This window comes from Dipteris shenzhenensis, chromosome 2 (genome assembly GCF_047967505.1).
Source record: "Dipteris shenzhenensis isolate YYH24624 ecotype China chromosome 2, Dip_SZ_1.0, whole genome shotgun sequence".
Lineage (NCBI taxonomy): Eukaryota > Viridiplantae > Streptophyta > Polypodiopsida > Gleicheniales > Dipteridaceae > Dipteris > Dipteris shenzhenensis.
In genome coordinates this window covers 34,500,419-34,522,727 of record NC_141597.1, presented here as the reverse complement: position 1 = coordinate 34,522,727, position 22,309 = coordinate 34,500,419, and the positions used below count along the sequence as shown (strand labels likewise).

General features: G+C 45.5%; 1 protein-coding gene across 2 annotated transcripts; it reads left to right on the top strand.

Annotated features, from left to right (window-relative positions):
• The first annotated feature begins 4,763 nt into the window (after window positions 1-4,763).
• On the top strand, window positions 4,764-20,818 carry LOC147904672 (F-box/kelch-repeat protein At1g16250-like). 2 transcript variants are annotated; one of them, XM_087395144.1, is made up of 4 exons: window positions 4,764-5,118; window positions 7,922-8,150; window positions 15,091-15,434; window positions 20,152-20,818. In XM_087395144.1, the coding sequence occupies exons 1-4, from the start codon at window positions 4,798-4,800 to the stop codon at window positions 20,509-20,511; spliced, it is 1,254 nt and encodes a 417-aa protein (XP_087251270.1). In that variant the 5' UTR covers window positions 4,764-4,797; the 3' UTR covers window positions 20,512-20,818. The 2 variants fall into 2 exon arrangements, with proteins under 2 accessions (XP_087251270.1, XP_087251261.1); XM_087395135.1 differs by having other exon boundaries at window positions 15,049-15,434; window positions 20,152-20,816.
• The last annotated feature ends 1,491 nt before the right edge of the window (window positions 20,819-22,309 follow it).

Genomic DNA, 22,309 nt, shown 5'->3' with positions numbered 1-22,309 from the left:
TCCTTAAAAATGTCAATGTACCACAACATAAACATGCACATGCCTAGGCGAATCATTTATTTTCTTGATGTGTGCTTCTTCATTAGATTCGCTATCCCTCTTTCTTTCTTCAGTTCTTGCATGTTTATGAGCATGATGTAAATGGATATTTTTAGTTTGGGTTGCTTGTATTAGATGTAGATTTTTTGCATTGTTCCTTTCAATGTATATTTTGACAGTGTGTCCATGTCTAGATACATTATTGCAATGTCCTTGGAAGTACTTTATATTCCATTTTAAAGCGGTCCAATAGATGGGTGAGGGTATCATGGTGTGTTGTGGAAACTTTTTCATGAGTTGTATTAGTTTATCCTCATCACCATCTTAAATTGCAGTATTCGATGAAAATCATATACATTGACTTGTTCGCTATCCTCCATTTAATGATGGCAATGGTTTAACATATGAACAAATTTCAGTAGAAAGTTGAAGGACTTCTTAAAGCATTGTAATGCAAGGTAATCAAGAAAAGTGCATGGAAGGCAAGTAGATGAACCATTTATTGAGTATAGCAATGTATGCGAAACTACCAAAATGAGGTTTTCATTCCCTCTTTATTATAATCCAAAATAAAGTGGCTACACACTAAATGTGTCAGCCTAGTTAGATCACAGTCAATATCAAATTGCCACTATGTTTTCTACCAAAATGAGGTTATCACTCCCTCTTTATTACAATCCAACCAAAATTCAGTCCACAATAAAGGTGTGTCTCTAATCACTCTACATCAAAAGAGATGACATGACCAGGGCTATTAATGGTAAAGTATCCAGTGGGCTTTAGCTCTAGTAGCATAGAGCGAACACGTGTGGCATTGTCCGCATATAGGACCAAGAAAGGAGTCTGTAGTGAAAGAATAGTATACATCTACTCCAACAACTTGCACAACTATATTAGAACCGTCCTGCACAAGGATGCATCCCTTAAGAGATGGTACTACAATAGCACTATGTCCTGCATCACAAGTGAAACAATAGGGCCGAGTTGGATCCCTACTAACTCGTGTGCCGGCACAGGTGTAGCATTGGTGTTCAACTAGATCACCATTGAGGCAAGTAAAGTGGAGAATGCCATGTACATGCGAGCATACAAGTTAAGAAATGTTAGCTTATGTTATAATGAATTCATACAAAGATGCTCAAGGTTTCCAGTAATATCTTTCTCCCATATCCGAGGTCTGATACTTGAGTAATAAAGACTTGTTTCAACTCCTCCCTTTGATTGCCCTCAGGAACATCACCAAGGATAGTGAAGTCATATACACATAGGCAATCACGTGCATGCATGTATGACACATTTCTCAACGTATGCATAACAATTCCATTCTCATGGAATTCTTGAACCAATTGTGTGTGCACACTCCTTCGCTCATTGACAAAGGTCAACTACCATAAAAGCTGAGTTTAGCGAATCTCTACGGTCACATAATGTTCATAATTTGACACTATGACAAAACACTTACTGTAGCGCGATCCTCATTGCGGGGGCCATCGGTAATGATTAAGAGATCGTTCTTTGCGCCTTTGGAGTCAACCTTATTACCACAAACGCGATTGTCCCAGCAACACCAAAAATGTTCCCTAGTCCAGCCTTTATAGTGGTTGTGCTAGTAGAAGGTTGACCTAAGGGCACAATTGCATGCAAATTGTAGTGCTTGCTATTGAAAGGTGGTGCATCAATGCATCTCTTTTTTACTAATGTATCTGATGTAGCATTGTCTTCAATTTCTTTCTTTGGGAATGAGTGGTTGCTTGCTGGATAAAAAACAAAAAACATACATAAGGAATGTGCGCACTTTTGTCACAACAAAAATTATCTCACAAAATGCACACATAAGTTAATAGGAAGGTGTAGCACAAGTGCATTTATGCATGCAAATTGGGAAAACCATCACATTTCAACAAAAAAAAAAGACTTTGACATAAAAGGTTGCTGAATGTGCAAAGCAAGTATCATTAAAATGGTTTTGCAAACATGCTGAATTTCACAACTCTCTCTAAGTCACTTCCAAGTGTGGCATCAATTATCACTAAGCAAATCACTACAATGACAGAGACTAGGGAAATCGTGATCCTATCAAGAGAACAGGGAAATCGTGATCCTATAAAATGGGAGAGTGCTGATTTTTCTATTCTGCTTATCCGAACCACCAAAGGTATTCACTCAGATGTTAACAGTGTAGGAGCAACTAAGATAGCTACAACAGTAGCTATAAAGACGTGGGTTCTTAAAATAATAACCTACAAATCATCAACGTTGTCAAAGCAAGCAAACGTGAAATCGTTGGGCATTCATAGGTACAAAGTTCTAAACTGAGCAAAGGAAGAGACTGCAATCCTTATGCACCGTCCTCATATGCTTCCTTTGCAGCAATCTGAAGCACCCGTTTCAATGATTTTTTGGGCGCCTTCCCCATCCCACACTGCTGTATTGTAGCGTAGCCTGGATTTGGGTTGTCACTGTGACTATCTAGTACACGATAAGCAGGCTGTCCTCCATGTGCTGTGAATTACAATTCCACAGATCAAAAAACAACTGCGGTAGTGATGGAACTAATGAAAGTACAACTACGTGCATATAAACTCCAACAGCAAAAGATGTCTCGCCTAATTCCATGGGTTGGTCCTTCATGATCGCTTTTCCACGGCAAGGGTCCCTCACAATGACCATATTCGCAACAATAGGCTTCCCTATTATAGCAACACTTAAGATAGTCACAAATGTATACAAGTCTCTTCAAGCGACGAAGACTAACCACAAGAAGGCGAATACATGACCAAAGTTTCCACTCTGTGCAACATCAACATGCAAACGTAGCATGCATACCTTTAGCTACTCACTCATAGTTGTTCGGCTTCGTCTTTATTTGAAGTCCTGGGGAAATACACACGTCCTGCATGCAGTACTATTTGAGGAATCTACCTCGTCTTTCACTGTAGGAACTACAAGGAACTATCTAATAGTAGGATAGAGTTGACGAATGCATTACTGTATTGGATGTCTGACTTGCTCTGTGAGGTATCGCCCAAACTAGACGACGTGCATAGAAGGCCTCCTGATACGAGAAGGAAGTATGAGAAGACCCAAAGCCTCAAAGTTAGAAGTACGAGAAGGAAGTAGAAGATATACGAATGAAGTAGAAGATTTTTCAAGAAGGAATACTAGAAGGAATGCGAAGGGTAGCAGCAAAATTCTCGCTGCTGGTCTCCATCGATTCACCACAAAAGTCAGTTTTGGAAGCCATGAGTAGATAGCAATTAAATGTTTAAGACAGTATTTCAGAGCGGAGGCAAGAGGTAAAGTGCACCAGCAAAAGTTATGCGTTTATATAAGTAGTGTAAGATGGGCCCGAACCAGAGCGAGAGAGCACCCAATGGTGCAAGAGTGCCAATAGTTGCATATCCTCGTGGCCCCTCCAATGGTTCGCAGCTACCCGCAGCTTCTCCCGCGCTCCAGCACACAAACACCCAAGGAGACCGACACATGCAAATGGTTGCAACACTAAACCAGTAGGAAAACTTCTCTCTTCAGACAACGGGGAACACGCACGATGAAGCGTCCAAAACAACCTCCAAGAATATCGAAGAGGCAAAGCAATGGATGAGGAGACGGCCTAGTTGCCCTCAGCTTGTCCCGCACTCCAGCACACACCACCAATAGAACAACAACACATGCACACAGTTGGAACGTCCACAAGAGGTTCCAACAACTGGCAAGAGGCAAAGCGGTAGAGGAGGAGACGTCCTTGGGCCTCGACACAATGACTTGATCATGCATCATCCAATCACGCAGTACGCACCTTGCAGAAGACCTCCGACGTTAACGGAGAGGCAAATCTCTGCATGAACACATAGTGTCACGCCTTCGGACATGCCCTTCTCCATCGCTGAGACTCCAACAGACATCACAACAACAATGGAGAGCGAAGTCGGTGAAAGAAAAGGCGAGGCCAGAAATCTGTAGATGGGACACGTGGAAGAACATGCAAATACAGGTCTGCAAGTCGGCCAACAAATGCTTCACACGTGGATGCCTTCAAAGCGAGGCTAGAGGTCAACCTATGGAGAGGTGTCACGTGGATGGGGAACTTTGGATTCCATGCATCACGGGAACCCACCCAATCGCATCAGCAAACAACGAAACTGCATGTGCAAAGGCGTGCACCATCTGGCGCTTCATAAGTGGATGTCCAAATCCGAAGGCCCAACCACAAAATTAGTTTTTAAAAAAATTAAAAAAAGTATTTTTCTTTTCTACCACAAACCGTCCTCACTATAGCCTACCCCAAAGGGCAGGCCAAAAACATCTATGCATTTTAATCTTGAAGCTCCAACAACATCAAGATTTTCATAATGTGACAAGATTATGTTATGAGATATGTCAACAGTTATCCTTATTTGTATTGGAATGTGGGAAAGGAGTCCATAGTGGCAGAAGCTATGATTTAGCTCAATCAGGAGATGATTGACAGACACTCAGGAGAATCGTAGCCCTCTTGGACAATCCGCAATGGCGAGCAACAGGGGACGCTCATGAGCTACTCAAGCTTTTAGCCCAGCAAATTTTCTTTGAGGAGAGACCAAGCACACAACAGACATCTTCCTTGTCGACTTATCCAATCTCTTCAAGCCAGCTCTTATGTTGTCAAACCTCATCTTCGTTTCTGAATGACTACACGATCGAGAGGAGGAAGCGGGGAAAGAATAGAGAAAGAGTGTCTCTAACACGACAAGTCTACTTCTTTTAGAATCCAGTACAATGAATCGGAGAGAAGAGCTCAGTGGGAATGCACAACATCAGGATGGAAACAGGTGCTCGTGTTCCGCGATAGAAGCGAAGGATTCCAGCATATTGTTTAGTGAGGAAGATGAAAGGATCGGAAGCACCCGGAAGTCAGAGGACCGGCTTGGCAAAAGGGCTCATTGGAAGGAGGTTAATTTGATACCTGGGCTGCCTAACGATGTAGCCGTATTATGCCTGGCCAGGGTGGCAAGAATCGCACTACCTAAGTTACGGTCTGTGTGCGCAGCATGGAAACACCTATCTGAAAGCCAGGAGTTTTACGGATTACGGCTACAGGTAGAACCCCCGTCCTTTTGTCTTTTTATTTTGTGAAAAACACCACTCGAGACAAAATCACAACCATCGTAAGAATCTAATCAAAACCACCTAAGTACCAGGTAAGGGGTCAACGGTTAACAGTGCCCGCGAAAAACGTGCTCACCTGCTCCCCTATCTTCTTGTGTCTAAACACGCATGCACGATGCAGAGTTGCAAAGAGGTTATGCAGGCCTCCAAGATACCTTGGAAAGCATTGTCAAGGCTTGCACAAGTGCATATGCATTGGGAGATGGCTGTTCTTTACGATGTGTGCATCGCACCTCACTCGTCAAATCTGTTGCCCACGATTCCAGTGAAAGTACGCTAGGTCACTGCCAAATGCCACCGTACCACGTAGCGGAGAGTTAGGTCACTTGGGCAATCCAAGCAAGTGCCACCGCATATGGAAATGTCGCCGATTCATCAGCTACAGTACTTCACTCCAATGCTACGTGTGAAAATAAGCTTCACGCATAGATGGCAAACCTCTAAAAGACCCAATTGTTGGCGACTCTAAGACGCCATTCAGAAAAATCACCGTGCATTGAGGGTCTATTTTGTTGGATAGACTAAACCTATGTCCCAAAAACTCAAGCTTGTTGGAGTCTCCCAACCTGTGAGCATGAGAGAGCTTGGGGGAGGTGCACCACAGGAACTCAGAGATACCACATGGGCAGCCACAGGGGCAAATCTGAAGTCATTGGCAGCGCTGCCATGTGGGCAGCATTACCAAGCTGTTGTTGGAGGGCAGTACAAGCCCTCAACTGTGGGCAGAAGGCCCACTCATGGGGCAACGCGGCAGTCAGGAGCCTATTTTGGGCCAGTAAAAGATTGCAACAAAGTTGGGCCAATCTGTAGCCTGGTTGGCCAGTCTACAAACTGGGTCGGTTGGTTTTCCAAGGCTTCAGCCCTACATAAAGGGCCCCAAGGGGGGGCATTCAATATTCTATCAAGCCTCTATTCTGGGCTGTCTACCAGCTCACATGGCAGCCTGCATGCTGCCCATGTCAGAGCCCTGCACATTGCCTCAGATCTGCTCCCGTGGCAGCCCATTTCTCTGCCTACATGGCATTGTATCTGGCTCTACAAAGCAATTGAAGGGATGCTGGCAAGGCCTTTAACTGCATCTTTGTGTGTTGCACAATAGACTCATAAGTGCAGCAGTGAATTACCTCAGAATACCGACATCACAACATGATTTGCAAAGGCAAAAGCAACCAAGGCCATTGCTTTATCTTCCTCAAATGAATTGCCAGCACATTTCTTAATCTTGCTCACTACAAGCTCAATCTCGGTGAGCACTAGGAAGAGTACTGAAGGCGCACCGTGCAGTCAAGAATAGGAAGCACATTTTCAAGAATCCTTGCCCTGGAGGTCTCTAGGAGTAGAATCTCAAGGTAAAGGCAAGAGAACGGCTGCCAAGTGCATAGAGTTGATAATGCTTAAGAAACCCATTGAAACAAGAATGCCTAGCCAACCATCGATCGTCGACAAGCCTGCTGCTGAGATGGCAACAATTGAGCTAAGCCAACGTTCCATAGTGGTAAGATGTGTGACATAAGAGGCATGTAAGGTACCAAAGACTGAAGATTGTAAAATTTTAGAGGCGTTAGATTTTTAAATATTTTCAAGGAAGGGGTAGTAGACCTTAAAACTATCATAGATTCACAAGACATGTAGTATGTACTCAAGGGAAACATATTAACAACCATCATTGATCAAATTTTCCTCTTGCATTAACAAGATTTCAAATGTCCCGAGCTCTGAGGGCTGACTCCCAAGGCATGAGAATTAACAAGTTAAAAATTAACACTCAAGAGTGCTCTGAGCTATGAGGGCCAATTCCTGAGGTATGAGAAGTAACAAGTTAAAACTTAACACTCAAGAGTCAATACATATAAGTAATAACAAATCTGGAATGTCAGATGCAATAGTGAAATACAAAATAGTAAAGACATAATAATAAAGTATAAACTGCATGTGATGTTCTTTGAAATTGGAATACATGCATGGTGCTCGTTGCTACTATGTGGTAGATAGCGACTAGTCAACGCGCATCATGGACTGATCCTCCTCCTCGTCCTCCTCCTCATCATCATCACCATCATCTGAAGAGTGACTACTGGACGATGAAAAAGGCCAAAAGTCTCCCTCACTAACAGTGTTGTCTTCATCATCATACTCAAGTTCTTGCTCTGCCAGCTTTTCAAGAGCCTCCAATGCCCCCACCTCTACATCTTCCTGTGTCACTGGACCAAGAAGGAGATCAGAGAGGTGATCATGCCCACGCCCACACCCAGGCTCACATTCTTGTCCACGCCCATGTCCATGCCCATGCCCACATCCACGTCCACGTCCATGATTACGTCGTGTCAATTGATAGGTGGAAAATTGTGTCTATCATCATTGGCAGTTCCTCACTGAAGACGCAAGTGACATAGGGATCTCGCTTAGACAATAGAGATGAACTCATGAATAGCTCTAGGGATTTGAATAGTGGATGCAAGACCCATTTATGGGATATTTCTGTCAGACGTTGCACATGTGGAAGCATAAAACTTGAGACAGCAAGAGAGAGAGAGAGAGAGAGAGTGCGACTTAGAAATGAGGCAAGAAGCTCTGGTTACAGCAAGGAAACTGTGCACAAATGGTGTGTGTGTGTGTGGAATGGGACCCCTCCATTGGGGGAGGAAGGCCAACAGATTTGGTGGCTTGAACATATTTTTAATGGCTAACAGATTTGGTGGCTTGAACATGACTTGAATTCTCTATATATTCGCAGGTTGGATCTGCAGAAGCATGGCTCTATGTTCTAGCAGAGATACCAAGAGGGACTCCTTTTAAAGCTTTCAATCCACAATTAAACAAATGGTATGAATTACCGCCGGTCCCTGGATATTCAGAAGATGTATGCTGGCAGGGCTTTGCTTGTGTTGCTGTAGGGCCTACACTTCTCCTTATGGGAGGGATGTATAACAAACTTGATGCAGATACAAATTGGTACAATTCAGGTAAGCTTATACATTTCTTTCATCTCGAAGAATTTAAAATTATCAGATGCCAGTGTGAACATTAAATATAAAAATATTTGGCAGGATTATCAAAATAGTGTCGTTCCTGTATTGTTAAGCTTCAACTCAGCTGAGCTGGAAGACTGCGGGTTTTAAATTATGATATCAGTAAAAGTCAAAGTTTTAAAACTGTTTACAGTCACGCCTATCAAAAAATAGCTGGGTGGATATCTCCCACGTCAATGAAGTCAGAAATAAATAGTCAGACGTTCCAAATGACTGTACTTCTGGGAACAATCCATTTCTCCTATACTCTGAGAACAATGCATTTGTCCTGCATTCTGTGAGGCAAATCGCCTTACAAAAGGTAAGCATAGTTAAATTGGATGGGACATATATTGCATCTGACCACATTAAACACGTGGGGAGATCTTCTTGACCTCTAAGGCATCTGCAACACACTCCATCGCTGGCGATTGTGAGTTGAAACCTTGCCATTTTTAAATCTTTTCCTTGATCCTCTGCAATACTCATTCCCACCTGTCTTCCATTCTGCATCAGAAGCCCATTGGAATGCTCTACAGTCTGAAAATCTCCCCTTCCTTGAGGATTTGGCATCCTTTTTCCTCCATAAAATCTGTGGTTTATTTATGGTCCCAAAGATCCATTTTGGAGCCTGACGCTGAACAAAACATTTCCAAGGAATGCATTGTATTTCTAATTAAAACTGGTTTATTGTGGGGCATGAGGTTTGTATCGTCTGCAAATGGTGGCACACAAAGCCCTCAGCTGTTGAGATGGCAAACCCACCAATAGAGAAGACTAAAAGATCTCACAGGAGTAAGTGGTCGCCCTTGGATTTTCCCATTGGCTTGGGGCAAGAAGACTATTCGGTCATTCCGAACCTTGCTCATTGTTCTTTGATCATCACGCTCCCTCAACTAATAGCATTAAGCCCTAAGGTGAGATGTGAGCTGTAGCAAGGGCTCTCAACAAGGAGGAACAAGAAAAAGGGAAAGGTAAGAGAGGTATCTTCTATCTCTGAAGAAATTGATCGGCACCCACATACAGTAGATGTCATCATAGATAATCGCCGTGTCAAAAATGTGTGTTGATGGGGGAGCTGCATGTAATATCATGGTGCCCCGAATCATGAAGAAATTGAATTTGAAATGTACAAGATGTTCCTCCACTCGACTCAAGGTAGCAGATGGTCGACTCCTCGCCACCCTAGAAGTCATTGAGGATTTGCCCATCACTGTCAATGAGTTGACCACCACCGTCAATTTTTATGTAGTGGACATTGAAGATACAGGTAGGAGTTACCCAGCCATACTCGAGAGACCATGGTTGAGAAAGAGTGATGCAGTCAGCTATTGGAAGACAGGACACATGTCTTTTTGTGCTCCTAAGGAGAAGATCCCAGTGCAACCGGGTGCCACGAAACCAGAAGAAGAAGAGGTGCAAGACAGTGATACTCTCTCATCCTCGGTGTTTGAATCAATGAAAGAATCAGATGGGGGGGAGGAGTTCTCAGAGGAGGAAGTTTACATGTCATTATCTACTTGTATGCTATCAATTAGTTGTTCATCCACCTTGTCATTAATGGGCCAACCTAAAGCATCTGCTGCTATCGGGGAGAGGGGGCAACCCTGCCTTATGAATCTGTTCAGTGCAAATGGATGTGAGGTGAAAGCATTTACTTCTACCTTTGCAACTGCTTTTACAAGTAATCATTACACAAATTTCTGAAATCTGGGCCCTATTCCCATATCTTGCAAGGAGCCAATGATGGATCCCCACTCCATTCTGTCATAAGCCTTGAAAATTTACCTTCAAAAAAGACATGTCTTGGCCTTGATCATCTACCAATTCCAACCCTTCCCATATTTAGTATTGCTTCTAAAATGTGCCTTCCTTTTATAAAACCCCTTTGATCCTCATAGATCCATACTTGCATCTTGTCTCTGAGGCTGAGTGCCAATGCCTTAGCAAGGATTTGTAGCATGTATTAAGCATGGTCAAAGGTCTCTAGTTCTTCAGCTCCTCCTTAAACCTGGCTGAGACAGTCAACCTTAGGAAGACCAAGGTTATGGTCTTCAATACCTCACTTGCAGTGACTTGTCGACTCAGCTTCACCTATCATGATGAGCCAGTGTGGAGATAGTGCAGTCCTACACATATCTGGGAACAGTATTCATAGGACCCCTTTTCATGATGACACACGCAGCCGAGGCACGACTCACATGAGGACGGGGTGCTTTGGCCTGATTAGAGAGACAGTGCTTCCAAGCACACTTTTAGGACCCACCAACGAAGAGCTGGCGCTTTGACACACTAGTACGACCGACGGCCATGTATGCAGCACCCTTTTGGGGATGTGACTTACCGAAGACCGAGTGGAGGAAATTTGAGCGGCTATAGGTGACTATGGGGGCCAGGATGATTCGGAGTAAGCCCTCAATTCCACATGAGATAGTACAGGCAGAGTTCGCCATGACTCCCCTACAGATCGATGCCATCTTTCAGATAGTGACTTTCATCCACAGAGTCTGGAACTTGCCTCGATGGAGACTACCAAGACTGGCCTTGGAGTCATCCAGACGACTAGTAGAGAGCGGAGCAGACACATGGTATGCACGGATATCCGCATGGTTTACGAGGCACGGTATGAACTACCAAGCAACCTGAGATGCTGAATACCGTGTCTTGGTAGGCCTTCACTTTGTTGCTGTGCCATTCTCTATCCACTGATGAAGTCCATAGCTATGTGTGTCCATTTGCCTTCAGGGATGGATAATAGATGCGGAAACTCCACTCGAAGTTTGCTGTCCACTTTATTTTGTGGCTTGGTAGGTACTCAGTGACATATTGCACCACATCTCTCCAAAGAGCCTTTGCTGGTAAACAGTGGGATTATTGGCTTTTGTAAGTAGTGTTACATTTGCAGGAAATTCAAGCACCTAGCACGAGATTGCCTAGGAGGACGACATGGAGTTGGATATGCCCAGAACAACCTCCCTAACTACTCGTATTCTTGCTTCCCCGAACCATTCTGTAGCTCTTGCAAGGTAGATGCACGTGAAAGGTTGTTGAGACCCTCTTGATGACCTACATAATTAGGTCAGGGCTTCAATATAGTATCGAGGCAATCAGGATATTTTTGAATCGTCCAATTTGCATATTTAGAAATGGTTGAGCATACACCCCATGTTTTGCAGCTAGTGGGCCCTCACACCCTTCTCCGATAGAATTTTTTCCTCTTTCGTCGGTCTATGTCAAAGGTGGCTCTACTTTCTGCGCCCAAGGTGCGACCCCCTCCAATACCAAATTGGGCAGGACCTCGCACCAATCTCTCTGTCTTTTATGAAGGTTGTCAGTTGGACATCGAAGAATTGGGTAGGATCCCAACACATGGCAAGAAGCAGGTCACATCACAGGATCAACTTAAACACCTTGGTCATGCATGAACCAATCGACATCCTTCTCCTCTAGGAGCACAAACTCATCACCAAATAGTGTGCCAAGACGGGTAATTTCTTACGAGGGAATATTTTTTGGTCCAGTGCCCTTGGATTAGGAGGCAGGGTATGCATCATTGTTTCAGCCTCCTTACTTCTTGTTTGTAGGCCTCGAGTTACTCAGCCAACTCGAGTCAAGTCCGGGCAAGGGTAATTGTGAGCTACCATAGAGAAACCGAGCGGTGCAACCCCGAGCGCTCAAGAAAAGCCAACACCAGCCATGCCATGGAGCCAGTCGTCGGCAACAATTTTGCTTGCTGGTTACCAGGTCCTAGATCGGAAGGTGGTTACCAGCAGAACCGAGTAATTCTAGAGTCCTAGGCTACTGAAGTTTGGAGTCTGAGTTGGAATGAGCTCGCTCCCTTGTTTGTTAGATTGTCTAAGTCTGAGTGCAGTAGGCTAGACATGAACAAGTCGTGCTATTCCCGCGCTTGTGTGGTGCCTAAAGCCGAGGCGAGAGAGTGTGTGACTGCCACACGCCAGTTGTTGCACAAGCATTGCTGCAGCTACGGCTGTTTGTAGCAGGCCGATGCCTCTTTTAATACAATATTCGTTTGATCTCGCTTGTTGATTGTTTTTTTTGCAATTGCTCGACAACAGCCCATCTTCATACGGTTTTGCCCGCGCAGCACAAACCCCCGTGTTTGTTCTTGACGTATTTTTTTGCACCTGAGCATCGAGTAGGTTCCGAGTACCAAGCAACCCAAGGGAGCGTAAGAGAGGGCATCTTCCACCCACCCACCCACACACTGTTTGCATCTGAGCACAGAGTTCATGGTCAATCGAGAGTGAGAGGAAAAGACTGTCAAGATTGTTGTTATTGCACATGGAGTCTTGATTCCAGCTAGATCTCAGATTGGCCTGCTCAACATCTATGCACATAAGAGATCGTGTTGGCTTTTGGCCTGTTGATAGAAGGGGGGAAAAGGAAGGCGGTGTCCTCTCGGAGAAAGTAGCATGGGAGGATTTCATTATCAGGATCAGAGGCAGAGAGAGCTGGTTTGAGGATAAGTTCCTGATGAGCAAGGCGAGTCTTTTGATACTCTTGGTCGAACAGGAGACTCACATGGACTATTTATGCCATCTATATCAATTACTGGACATTGGACAGACGAGGTTGTACTTTCATTTCAGTAGGCACCAGTATTTTTTATCACCTTCCCGTTGTCCTTCTCATCAGAGACTTGATATGGACAGGATCTCTGCTGGAGTCAGGATCCCGAACTCAATGTACTTGGATGCCAAGCTCACTGAGTGGGTTGTGGATATTTGGCATAGCCAGGACTTCACTATTGGAAATGGACCCCTTGGATTTGTCTCGGCTCTTCAGCACACTAGCGATCTCTATCACCAGCCAGCGTCAGAGAAGAGAAACGCAATTGTCCTTTAGGAGAAGGTAGTGAGATGCAGACTCTTTCAGGGAGAGGAAGAGAGGAACCTTGCAGATCCTTGGATTCATGATAGGCTTATGGTAGCACACCAAGAGCAGCAGCACCTCCTTGACCAGAGATTGAAGTATAGCTACATGTTGGGGAAGCCTTTTGGACCCAGATTGGAGGAAGATGCAACAATCACTTCTTCTCCATCATGGGACAGAAAGATGGCAGAGAGGGCATCAGGCAGCTTCAGGATCCCCCACATTGTTCGTCGGGCCAATCCCCTCTTAGTCAGACAAATTGCTGCAGAATTTTACTCCGCAGTCTTCTCAGACGAGCTTCCACCCCATCCAGACAAAAGCTTATTGCAAAGTTTGGAAGCATATGACCAACCTAGTCACATTAGAGATGAGAACAGACTTGGGTACTCCTTTTACTATGCAGGAGCTTTAGGATGCACTTCACTGGGGGCACACAATTTGGATAGTGGCCCAACCTGACCTTCATGAGGGTCTAGAGCAAGATCTCATAGCTTTCCTCGGCTGACACCCTTGAGAGTGAATGGAAACCATCGCAATTATCCCTTTGTCTTTAGGATCGTTACGTCCCCAATTACCTCCCAGCGACTGAGCCTTGTGTAGATAATACATCAGATTAGTAGACCCTCACAAGCAACAGGCTGACTGATAGGTTGTCAGCTGGCCTTTCTGATGATGATTGCCTTGGGTAAATTAACATGATACTCTGTATTGACCCTCACCCTAATGAAGTGGGTTTCTGATTAGTGATGGCTTGGGCATGTGATTGTGGGGGTCTCGGGATGATCCCTCCAAAGGCCCCTTGGGATGTGCTTAATTATCTGGTTGAGCTCACTTGGGGACCCCCTTGGGATGTGCTTAATGATGTGGTTGAGCACAATTGGAAGGCTGAGAAAAATGGACCACAAGAAGACGAGTCATGGCCTTGAAGGACCTAGCATGGAAGAGGCAAACTATGAGCTAAGGTTGGCTTGGGCATATGATGGTGGGGGCCTTGGGATGATTGCTCTCAAAACCCCCTTCAGGATGTGCCTATTGACGTGGTTGAGCTCAATTGGAAGGCTGAGCAAGATGGACAAGAGGAGATGAGCAGTGGCCTTCAAGGATCTAGCGTGCAAAACCCCGACTAAGAGCTATAGGTGAACCAATGAATCCTTGAAGGTCAACGGGCCACATGCAAGAACCCATGGAATCTGCACCTTGTTTTGGGCTGAAATGTAAAAAGGCAGTAGAATGAATGATTTTGACATGGTGCCTGGCATGGTTGCTTTGTGCCAATCCAAGATCTCGGTGTTAGCCCTCATGCTCTCTGACAGATTGATCAACATTTGATGGGCTCTCGAAATCCCTTAAACTATCAATGGCACAAGGGACGGGAGGGGCCATTTGGACTTTCCTTGTTTATTTTGTGATTGGACAAAACTTCAATTTACAGGACCTGGACAAGGACCACTAGATTTCCAACTCAACTAGGAAAAAAGGGGGGCTCCTCCCATCCTGAAAAGAAAAGAGGCAGGAGAGGCGCATTGAGAGAAGGGGGATGGATTGAGATTGGGGTGAGGAGAACAACTCCATTACCTGTTTACTACCTTACCGCACGTCCACTTTTCCTCTTCTCAGTGTCTCAGGCAATTGTCTTGCAAGTATATAGTTGCAATGATTCAGCAGTATTTTGTATACTCTCTCTTTTTTGTTCTGGTTTTATGATAATTTAAGCATATATATTACAATTGTGCATAAGGTGTATACAACCAATTTTACAGGGTGTCCCTGAGATGGGGATGGCATATGGACCTGAAATGTGGAAGTAAAAGATGCATTTTAAATTTTCTTGGGGTCTATCTTCTTATCTGATTTCAAATAGCAACTGATAAGCACACATTTGAAGCTTCTTATGAAGCACATGCTTTGTTTTTTGAATTCTGTGGCCATTGCAGATGTTAATTATTCAATTAAACTACAGGAGTGGTCTCTGGAGATGTGAAGCTCTACAATGCATGCACAGGTCAATGGTCAACAGCTGCAAGCATGAACACTCCACGCAGCTGGTTTGCAGCAGCAGTTCTAGGGGATTTTGTGTATGTAGCAGGTGGACAAGGAAAGAGTCAGTTTCTGGACTCTGTAGAAATGTATGATTCTAAACAGAATTTGTGGCTATCTGCTCCCAGTATGCTCTGTGTGAGGTCTAGCTGCTATGGTTTGGCATTGGATGGTAAGTTTTGGGTCATAGGAGGTGAAAATATGCAGAATCAGTATGGCGACAAACCAAAGAGGGGTTCTGCTGAGGCCTATAATCCTGAAACTGGTACTTGGAGTCTGATCCCTGAGATGTGGCTAGATTCACACAAGGTAAGTTTTTTTTTTTCTATTTGTAAATTCATAATCAGCTTGCATATGTTTTTTTAGGAATATTTTTACCACTTGAGATGATGCTAAGTTTGAAACCTTATGATAATGCACATACTTGCTTTTTTTTTTTTTAGTCACCTTCTTCCTTTCTTGTTTTCTCTCTCTTTTGTTTATTTGATGTATTTTAGTAAGCACTGGGTTTGCCCAAGAGACTCCGCGGGTCTTTAGAAACCCAGTATAGCTGCTTATGCTTGGGCACTGTGTTAGAAAATACCCAACAGAGGGTACACGCAGCGGAAGACTTATAGTAATGCCCAGGTGTGCGTGTGGAATCACAGACTTCTTTACTTATGTGCATACAATAGGTGTGCAAACTCATCAATAGACAATGAACCAACCAGATAGAGAAACCACCAAAATATATATATTTCCGTCCACAACTATGGACACAATACAAAAGAGACAGATCCAGAGTCCCACCAATGATGTGGTCCTCTGATCTTACCACAAGGTCCTTCTCCTATCTGCTGGCTATCTCTAGACTCGAGTCTGCGTGCTCCACCTCGAGCTTCTGTAGACTTTCCGTCTAGATCCCTTCCACCTTGCTGTCTTTGCACCAGCCTAGGTGGGCAGCACCCTCAGCTAAGTCTGCAGCCACTGTATGCTCTCTTCTCCTTGAGTGATGAGGCCCAAGAAAAGCTACCTGCTGCTCCTTTCTGATGGGGCTTTTCTGCTGCTCCAAGTGATGTTTGAGTGAGGCTCAATGGCCTCCTTATATAGGCCCCAAGGGGGCTGGTAAAAAACCGACCAGCCTGTTACAGACTGGCCGACCAGTCTGTGGCTGGTCCAGCCCTAAAAGGGCACACCCCCCAGGGCTTTTGGCCCACACTTTCAGGGTCCTTTGGCCCTCCATTCAAGGCAAGTATCCAGCCTATAAAAGGCCTGCCTCCTGCCCACTGACAGCCACTTTTCCTTCTGCACATGCTGCCATAACTGCGCCTCTGCCAGGCCCTCTCCCAGTTCCGTGCAGAGCCGTATGCTGCTGATGTCATCGCGCCCTGCCAGTTCAGATCTAGGGCATGCTGTCCCCGCCTTCCACAGGTTCCGTCCTTTGCAGCTTTCTTCTCTTGTGAGGTGCTGCCCATGTGGCAGCCCCCTCTCTCTTTCTTCTCTGGGCATCTTCTGCCCTAGGTCTCCCTCCCCCACGCTCTCCTCATTTGGGGGCTTACAGATGGGGAGGTGACCTTTCCAACACCCCCTCTCACCGACACATCTTGGCCCAATGCCAACACGTCGATGAAAATGCTCCAGTAACTCCCTGGTTGTAGTCCTCTGGAACCTTTCGGTATCGAAATCTTTTCCTGGCTTTTCATCCAGTGGCTCCTGCTCCACCAGGTCCGGTTCCGCTTCCGCACACCATCCTGGTACACAGGTCCATCTTTGGTAGCACCTCCTGGTACCACCTCCTTTAGTCACGTTTCCACCTCTGAACTCGAGCAATCCAGCTGTCACGATCTTCCAGTCGTCCCCCTCATAATGAGTGAACAACCTGGAGTCTTCCAGGCACCATGCTCTGAGGATCTGTTTCAACCCGTCCTTCCTTTGGCAAGGTCTGCAACCAATGAATATTTCCAGATAACCTGGACCATGAACTCTCGCTAAGTTCTCAAGCAGGTACTCTTCTGGCTTCAGTACTCTTTGTCCATCACCTTCTAGCAATCTTCGTCCAAGATTTGAAGAAGCACCAATACTTCCCCTTCTGCCTTCGAAGAAGGCCAATTCCTTCCAATCTCTTATCACCTGAGACAAATGAAGAGCAGAGTCTCTCCACAGCATGCTATAAAGGCTCAAATGCGGAATATGAGATACATACCAGACTGTTGTACTGCTTGAATGTTCGCTCTGAAAGCAAACTCTCATTAAGGCACCCACCAAGCGTTTGTGTAATCCTGTACTGTCCCCTTCTGAACTCCAGCATCCATCTGACCATGAGACCCCAGGGCCTTTCATGGAATCCACCCTCGTGTTAGTGTCAACAGCCACACACCTGGAAGGTACCAAGCGCTTCATGCTGTCCTTCACCCTTACAAAGGCATCTGACTCCTCGTCGACCCACATCTCTATGTCAGACATCCTTATTGTGACTTTTGGATCAACATATGTGACCTTGGTAACACTCGGTGATGTCACCAGGAACAACTCTTCGATTACCACATTGCTTTGGTCTTTCCCTCTGAATCTGAGTCAGACTCCTGTTTGTTTTTCAGATCCGCCTTTTTCTTTCTGCAGTCCTTTGCAAAATGTCCGGGCGTATCATAATAAAAACACTTCTTCTTGTGCTTTCTCTTCGAAGTCCCCTCGTCGTTAGAGTCGTCTTTATTGGACTTGCCACCATTAGGCTTGCCCTTTTCTTTGCCAGCGGAATCCTTCACCAGCATCGCCTTGTCATCTTTATCCTCGTTATAGAGCTTCTCTCGAGCTTCCTCCTGTAGAAGTAATGGACACAACTCCTCAAACGTCAGAGGTTTGGTCCTCTGTCCTGTTGTCACAGCCGTAACAAAGCTCTTGAAACTCTGAGGCAATCTCCTCAGTACCATCAAGGCCAGATGGCATGAGTCTGTCTTCTGACCAATTGTTGCCAGCTGATCCCTCACCACCTTGACCTTCGTCAAATGGCTATGTACCGTATCTCCTTCTTCCATATCAAGATTGTAGAGTTGATGCTGAAGAAGCACAATCGGGGAGGTATTGTCTGTCTCGTATAGATCCTTCAGGGTGGCCCACGCCTCTACTGACGTCTCGGCTAGCTGGATATGCAGAAGAACGGAGTCCGCCGTAGTCCCTATGATTATTGCCAGGGCATGGGCATCTCTTTCTTCCCAAGCTTCAAGCTCCTCTCTGTCTACTGCCATGAGTACCTCCCCTTTACTGTCCACCATGTCCTCCGGCTTCGACTCCTCTCCCGTGGTCAGCTTCCACAACTTCCGAGCCACTAAATGACTCCAGATCTTCACTTTCCAGATCGGGTAATTAGTCCCGTCCAGGTTCCGAGACTCTTTAAAATTAGGGATAGTGAAAGAGAGAAAACTGGGGGAGGAGGAAGGGAAAGCAGGGGCTGAAGAGGCTGTAGAGGTCGACATCTCTGCTGTATATACCACACAGCAAAGTCAACCAAACTCAATTTCAGTAAACCAGAACTCTGAACGCACCTGACTGAACCTGAGTCACCCTCCTTCTCGCAAGGGCACAATCCTCCAGTTGTGGAAGTCGATTCCCTAGAGCTTCTGAATCAGGGTCGTCCTTCAGCAAGGCCCCTGCCTTCAGGCTCCCACACTTGTGAGCCTCCTACTTGGGCTCTGATACCATGTTAGAAAATACCCAACAGAGGGTACACGCAGCGGAAGACTTATAGTAATGCCCAGGAGCTCACACAGTGTGCGGTGTGGGTGTGGAATCACAAACTTCTTTACTTATGTGCATTCAATGGATGTGCAGACTCATCAATAGACAATGAACCAACCAGATAGAGAAACCACCAAAATATATATTTTTACGTCCACAACTATGGACACAATACAAAAGAGACAGATCCAGAGTCCCACCAATGATGTGGTCCTCTGATCTTACCACAAGGTCCTTCTCCTATCTGCTGGCTATCTCTAGACTCGAGTCCGCGTGCTCCACCTCGAGCTTCTGTAGACCTTCCATCTAGATCCCTTCCACCTTGCTGTCTTTGCACCAGCCTAGGTGGGCAGCACCCTCAGCTAAGTCTGCAGCCACTGTATGCTCTCTTCTCCTCCAGTGATGAGGCCCAAGAAAAGCTGCCTGCTGCTCCTTTCTGATGGGGCTTTTCTGCTGCTCCAAGTGATGTTTGAGTGAGGCTCAATGGCCTCTTTATATAGGCCCCAAGGGGGCTGGTAAAAAACCGACCAGCCTGTTACAGACTGGCCGACCAGTCTGTGGCTGGTCCAGCCCTAAAAGGGCACACCCCCCCAGGGCTTTTGGCCCACACTTTCAGGGTCCTTTGGCCCTCCATTCAAGGCAAGTATCCAGCCTATAAAAGGCCTGCCTCCTGCCCACTGACAGCCACTTTTCCTTCTGCACATGCTGCCATAACTGCGCCTCTGCCAGGCCCTCTCCCAGTTCCGTGCAGAGCTGTACGCTGCTGACATCATCGTGCCCTGCCAGTTCAGATCTAGGGCATGCTGTCCCCGCCTTCCACAGGTTCCGTCCTTTGCAGCTTTCTTCTCTTGTGAGGTGCTGCCCATGTGGCAGCCCCCTCTCTCTTTCTTCTCTGGGCATCTTCTGCCCTAGGTTTCCCTCCCCCACGCTCTCCTCATTTGGGGGCTTACAGATGGGGAGGTGACCTTTCCAACACACTGATGACGACATAAGTGTTGCTTTGCTTGCTAAGTATGTTTTCCTTTTGTTTTTCATAAAAGTTTTTGTTTACCTCTTTTTTTCTTCTCTTTCATTTTCTCTTTTTTTTTCTGTGTAGATTTTTGGTCTTTAGAACAACAAAAATGATTGGACTTATTCTAGTCTTACAAAGGTATATACTTGTATGTTGCATTGCCTCATTGGATGTCCATGTGAACCACATGCTTTTTTGCATTGTTTTGCTGGTCTGCTTATGCAATTTGACAAATGTACGCACATTGGAAATTCACACATGGCTTCGTGGTTTGCAAGCTTGTTAACTGAAAGCACTGATCAGGTACCGGGGCCAAACACCATATATTGTGGGAAGCTACTTTTTGTTTACCAGAGCAAACTAATGATCTATGACAGGGACTCCAATGGATGGCACCATGTGGGTAATCTCTCAGGTGGAGATTTATATAGCCGTGCATTCTCTCGAGTTGGGTTTGCTTGTGAGAGCCTGAATGGTGATCTTTACATCATTGGTGGAAGACGAATATCAAGGTACAACCGGCATTTCATGCAGCCACTTAATACAACAGAGTTTTGTAAAATTTCGCTGCAAGGGGCATACCAGTTTACGCCTTGGCAATATGCGGCAACTATGGGAAGTAGTGAAGGCACTGTGTTGGCTTCAGCAGTGCTGAGGCTGTAATATTACCGGAAGATGAACGGATTTGGAGCTCATATATTGTGTATACTACTGCATTTTCTAATCTGTAAAGGCCAACTGGGCTTGAAAGTGTGAAGTCACCATATTCAGTCCCTGCATCAAGTTTCATGGCTGTGAATAAGGAGGATCCTTTTATTTAAAACACAAAACCGTACTCAGGGTATCTGATTTATTGCCATAAGTTTATGCTAGTGGGATGTGCGTTAATCTACATTCCTCAAAACAATATTGAAGATGTACAGATCTCATCATTATTGAATGTAATTTTGTAAATTACTTCATATTGTGAAGTATAAATAAACCTGTCAACCTCAACTATGAAGGAGGATGTGACAAGTGTCCATGTTCACATTTCAAAACATGTAAGTTCACTAATGTTTATTTAAGGGTGAGAAGCCACAGGTCACAAGAGAGTGTGAAGTATGTAGGAACTATTGGTAGTCCTGATTAGTTTCACAAGACAGAGTACAACAAATCGAAAGAAACTCATACAAGCCGCAGGGGGGGAAGAGAGAGAGAGAGAGAGAGAGAGGTTTTTTATTAAAAGTCTTCGAAAGACCGAAGGGTCTATGAGACTGAAAGTACCTGATACAATGAGCTGAAGGTTGGAACCTCTAAGCAGCATCAACACCCAAGATGAACACAACATAGCCATAATCATAGAAACGCCAATACATAAAAAGAAATCTATGAGCCCATGGAGAGGATGGAAGCTGTGATGTGGCAACACTGTGACTATCATCCTGAAGCTGGCGGAGGGGTCAAGCAGAGAGGGAGCCCGGCAGTGTACGAGGCTGCAGCGGCATAAAGCTAGTGATAGACCGCTGGCGACAGTCAATATGTGTGGTTTGCTGTGGTCTCCTAGCTATGGCTCTGCATCGGACAAGTGCCACTGCCACCCCCATCGTCCGTGCCTCTGATCTGGTGAGCATGGAGGGAAATCTCGCAAGTCTGGTCTGTGCCTCAACTCGCTGGCGAGTCTGCCATGTCTCTCACTCTAGACGTCGGATCCACCATCTCCCTAGGGCCTACTAGCCCATGATGCTTAATTGGAAAGACTCAATGATCATCCTCTGATTGGAGTCTGGCTGTGCACCCTGATCTTTCGCCTGTGTATCCTAAGCAAATGCTCCCTGTGTCAGGTGACCTTATGAAAGAAGGTTGCCATGCATCTCTGATCTAGGTAGGGATCCAAAAACATCCTTGAAGAGTCAGTAGTGACCTCCGATCTCGTGGTATATAGGGCATCAAAAAGCGAACTGCTCCTCCAACTTGATCTCTTGTTGATGACATAAAGTACAGATGTGACCCTCTCTAGGTATGCGCTCAGCGTGTCCACTCTCAATGTGAAGTCGGTGTGATTGCACATGGAACTGTCTGATTGATATCCTCAAGGAGTGGGGCAGATGGATCTGTGTGTATGTCACATGCACCAGGGTCAAGCCCAGGTTGCTGTGACAACTGACTGCCTTGTTAGCAAATCGCAGCATCCAGAAGTAATTGCAGCACCTTTTGAGGGACTTCTAGTAGCCCACTTAAGAGGCACTGGGTCGCCCTTTGTCACCATGGGTTGCTGACCAGGTTGGGTCAGTTGACCTAGCCTGTCAAGTAGGTTGACCCGACCAGTCAAGTCGGTCAACCAAGATTGCCAGTTGGGTAGTCCAATCAGCCATTTCAAGCCTGTTTAAGAGGTTGCTCTGCCCCTCATTTAGGATTCGGTACCAACCTTTCTCCAGCCATAGATCTAGCCATGTGTTGTGCGAATCCAGCTCCAGAGGCA

Excerpts from the sequence above, each read along its gene's own strand:
- LOC147904672 (XM_087395135.1), top strand. The coding sequence starts at position 4,798 with ATGAATCGGAGAGAAGAGCTCAGTGGGAATGCACAACATCAGGATGGA. Across the intron at positions 8,151-15,048 it reads TACAAATTGGTACAATTCAG|GAGTGGTCTCTGGAGATGTG; the intron begins GTAAGCTTATAC and ends ATTAAACTACAG. Across the intron at positions 15,435-20,151 it reads TGTGGCTAGATTCACACAAG|GTACCGGGGCCAAACACCAT; the intron begins GTAAGTTTTTTT and ends AGCACTGATCAG.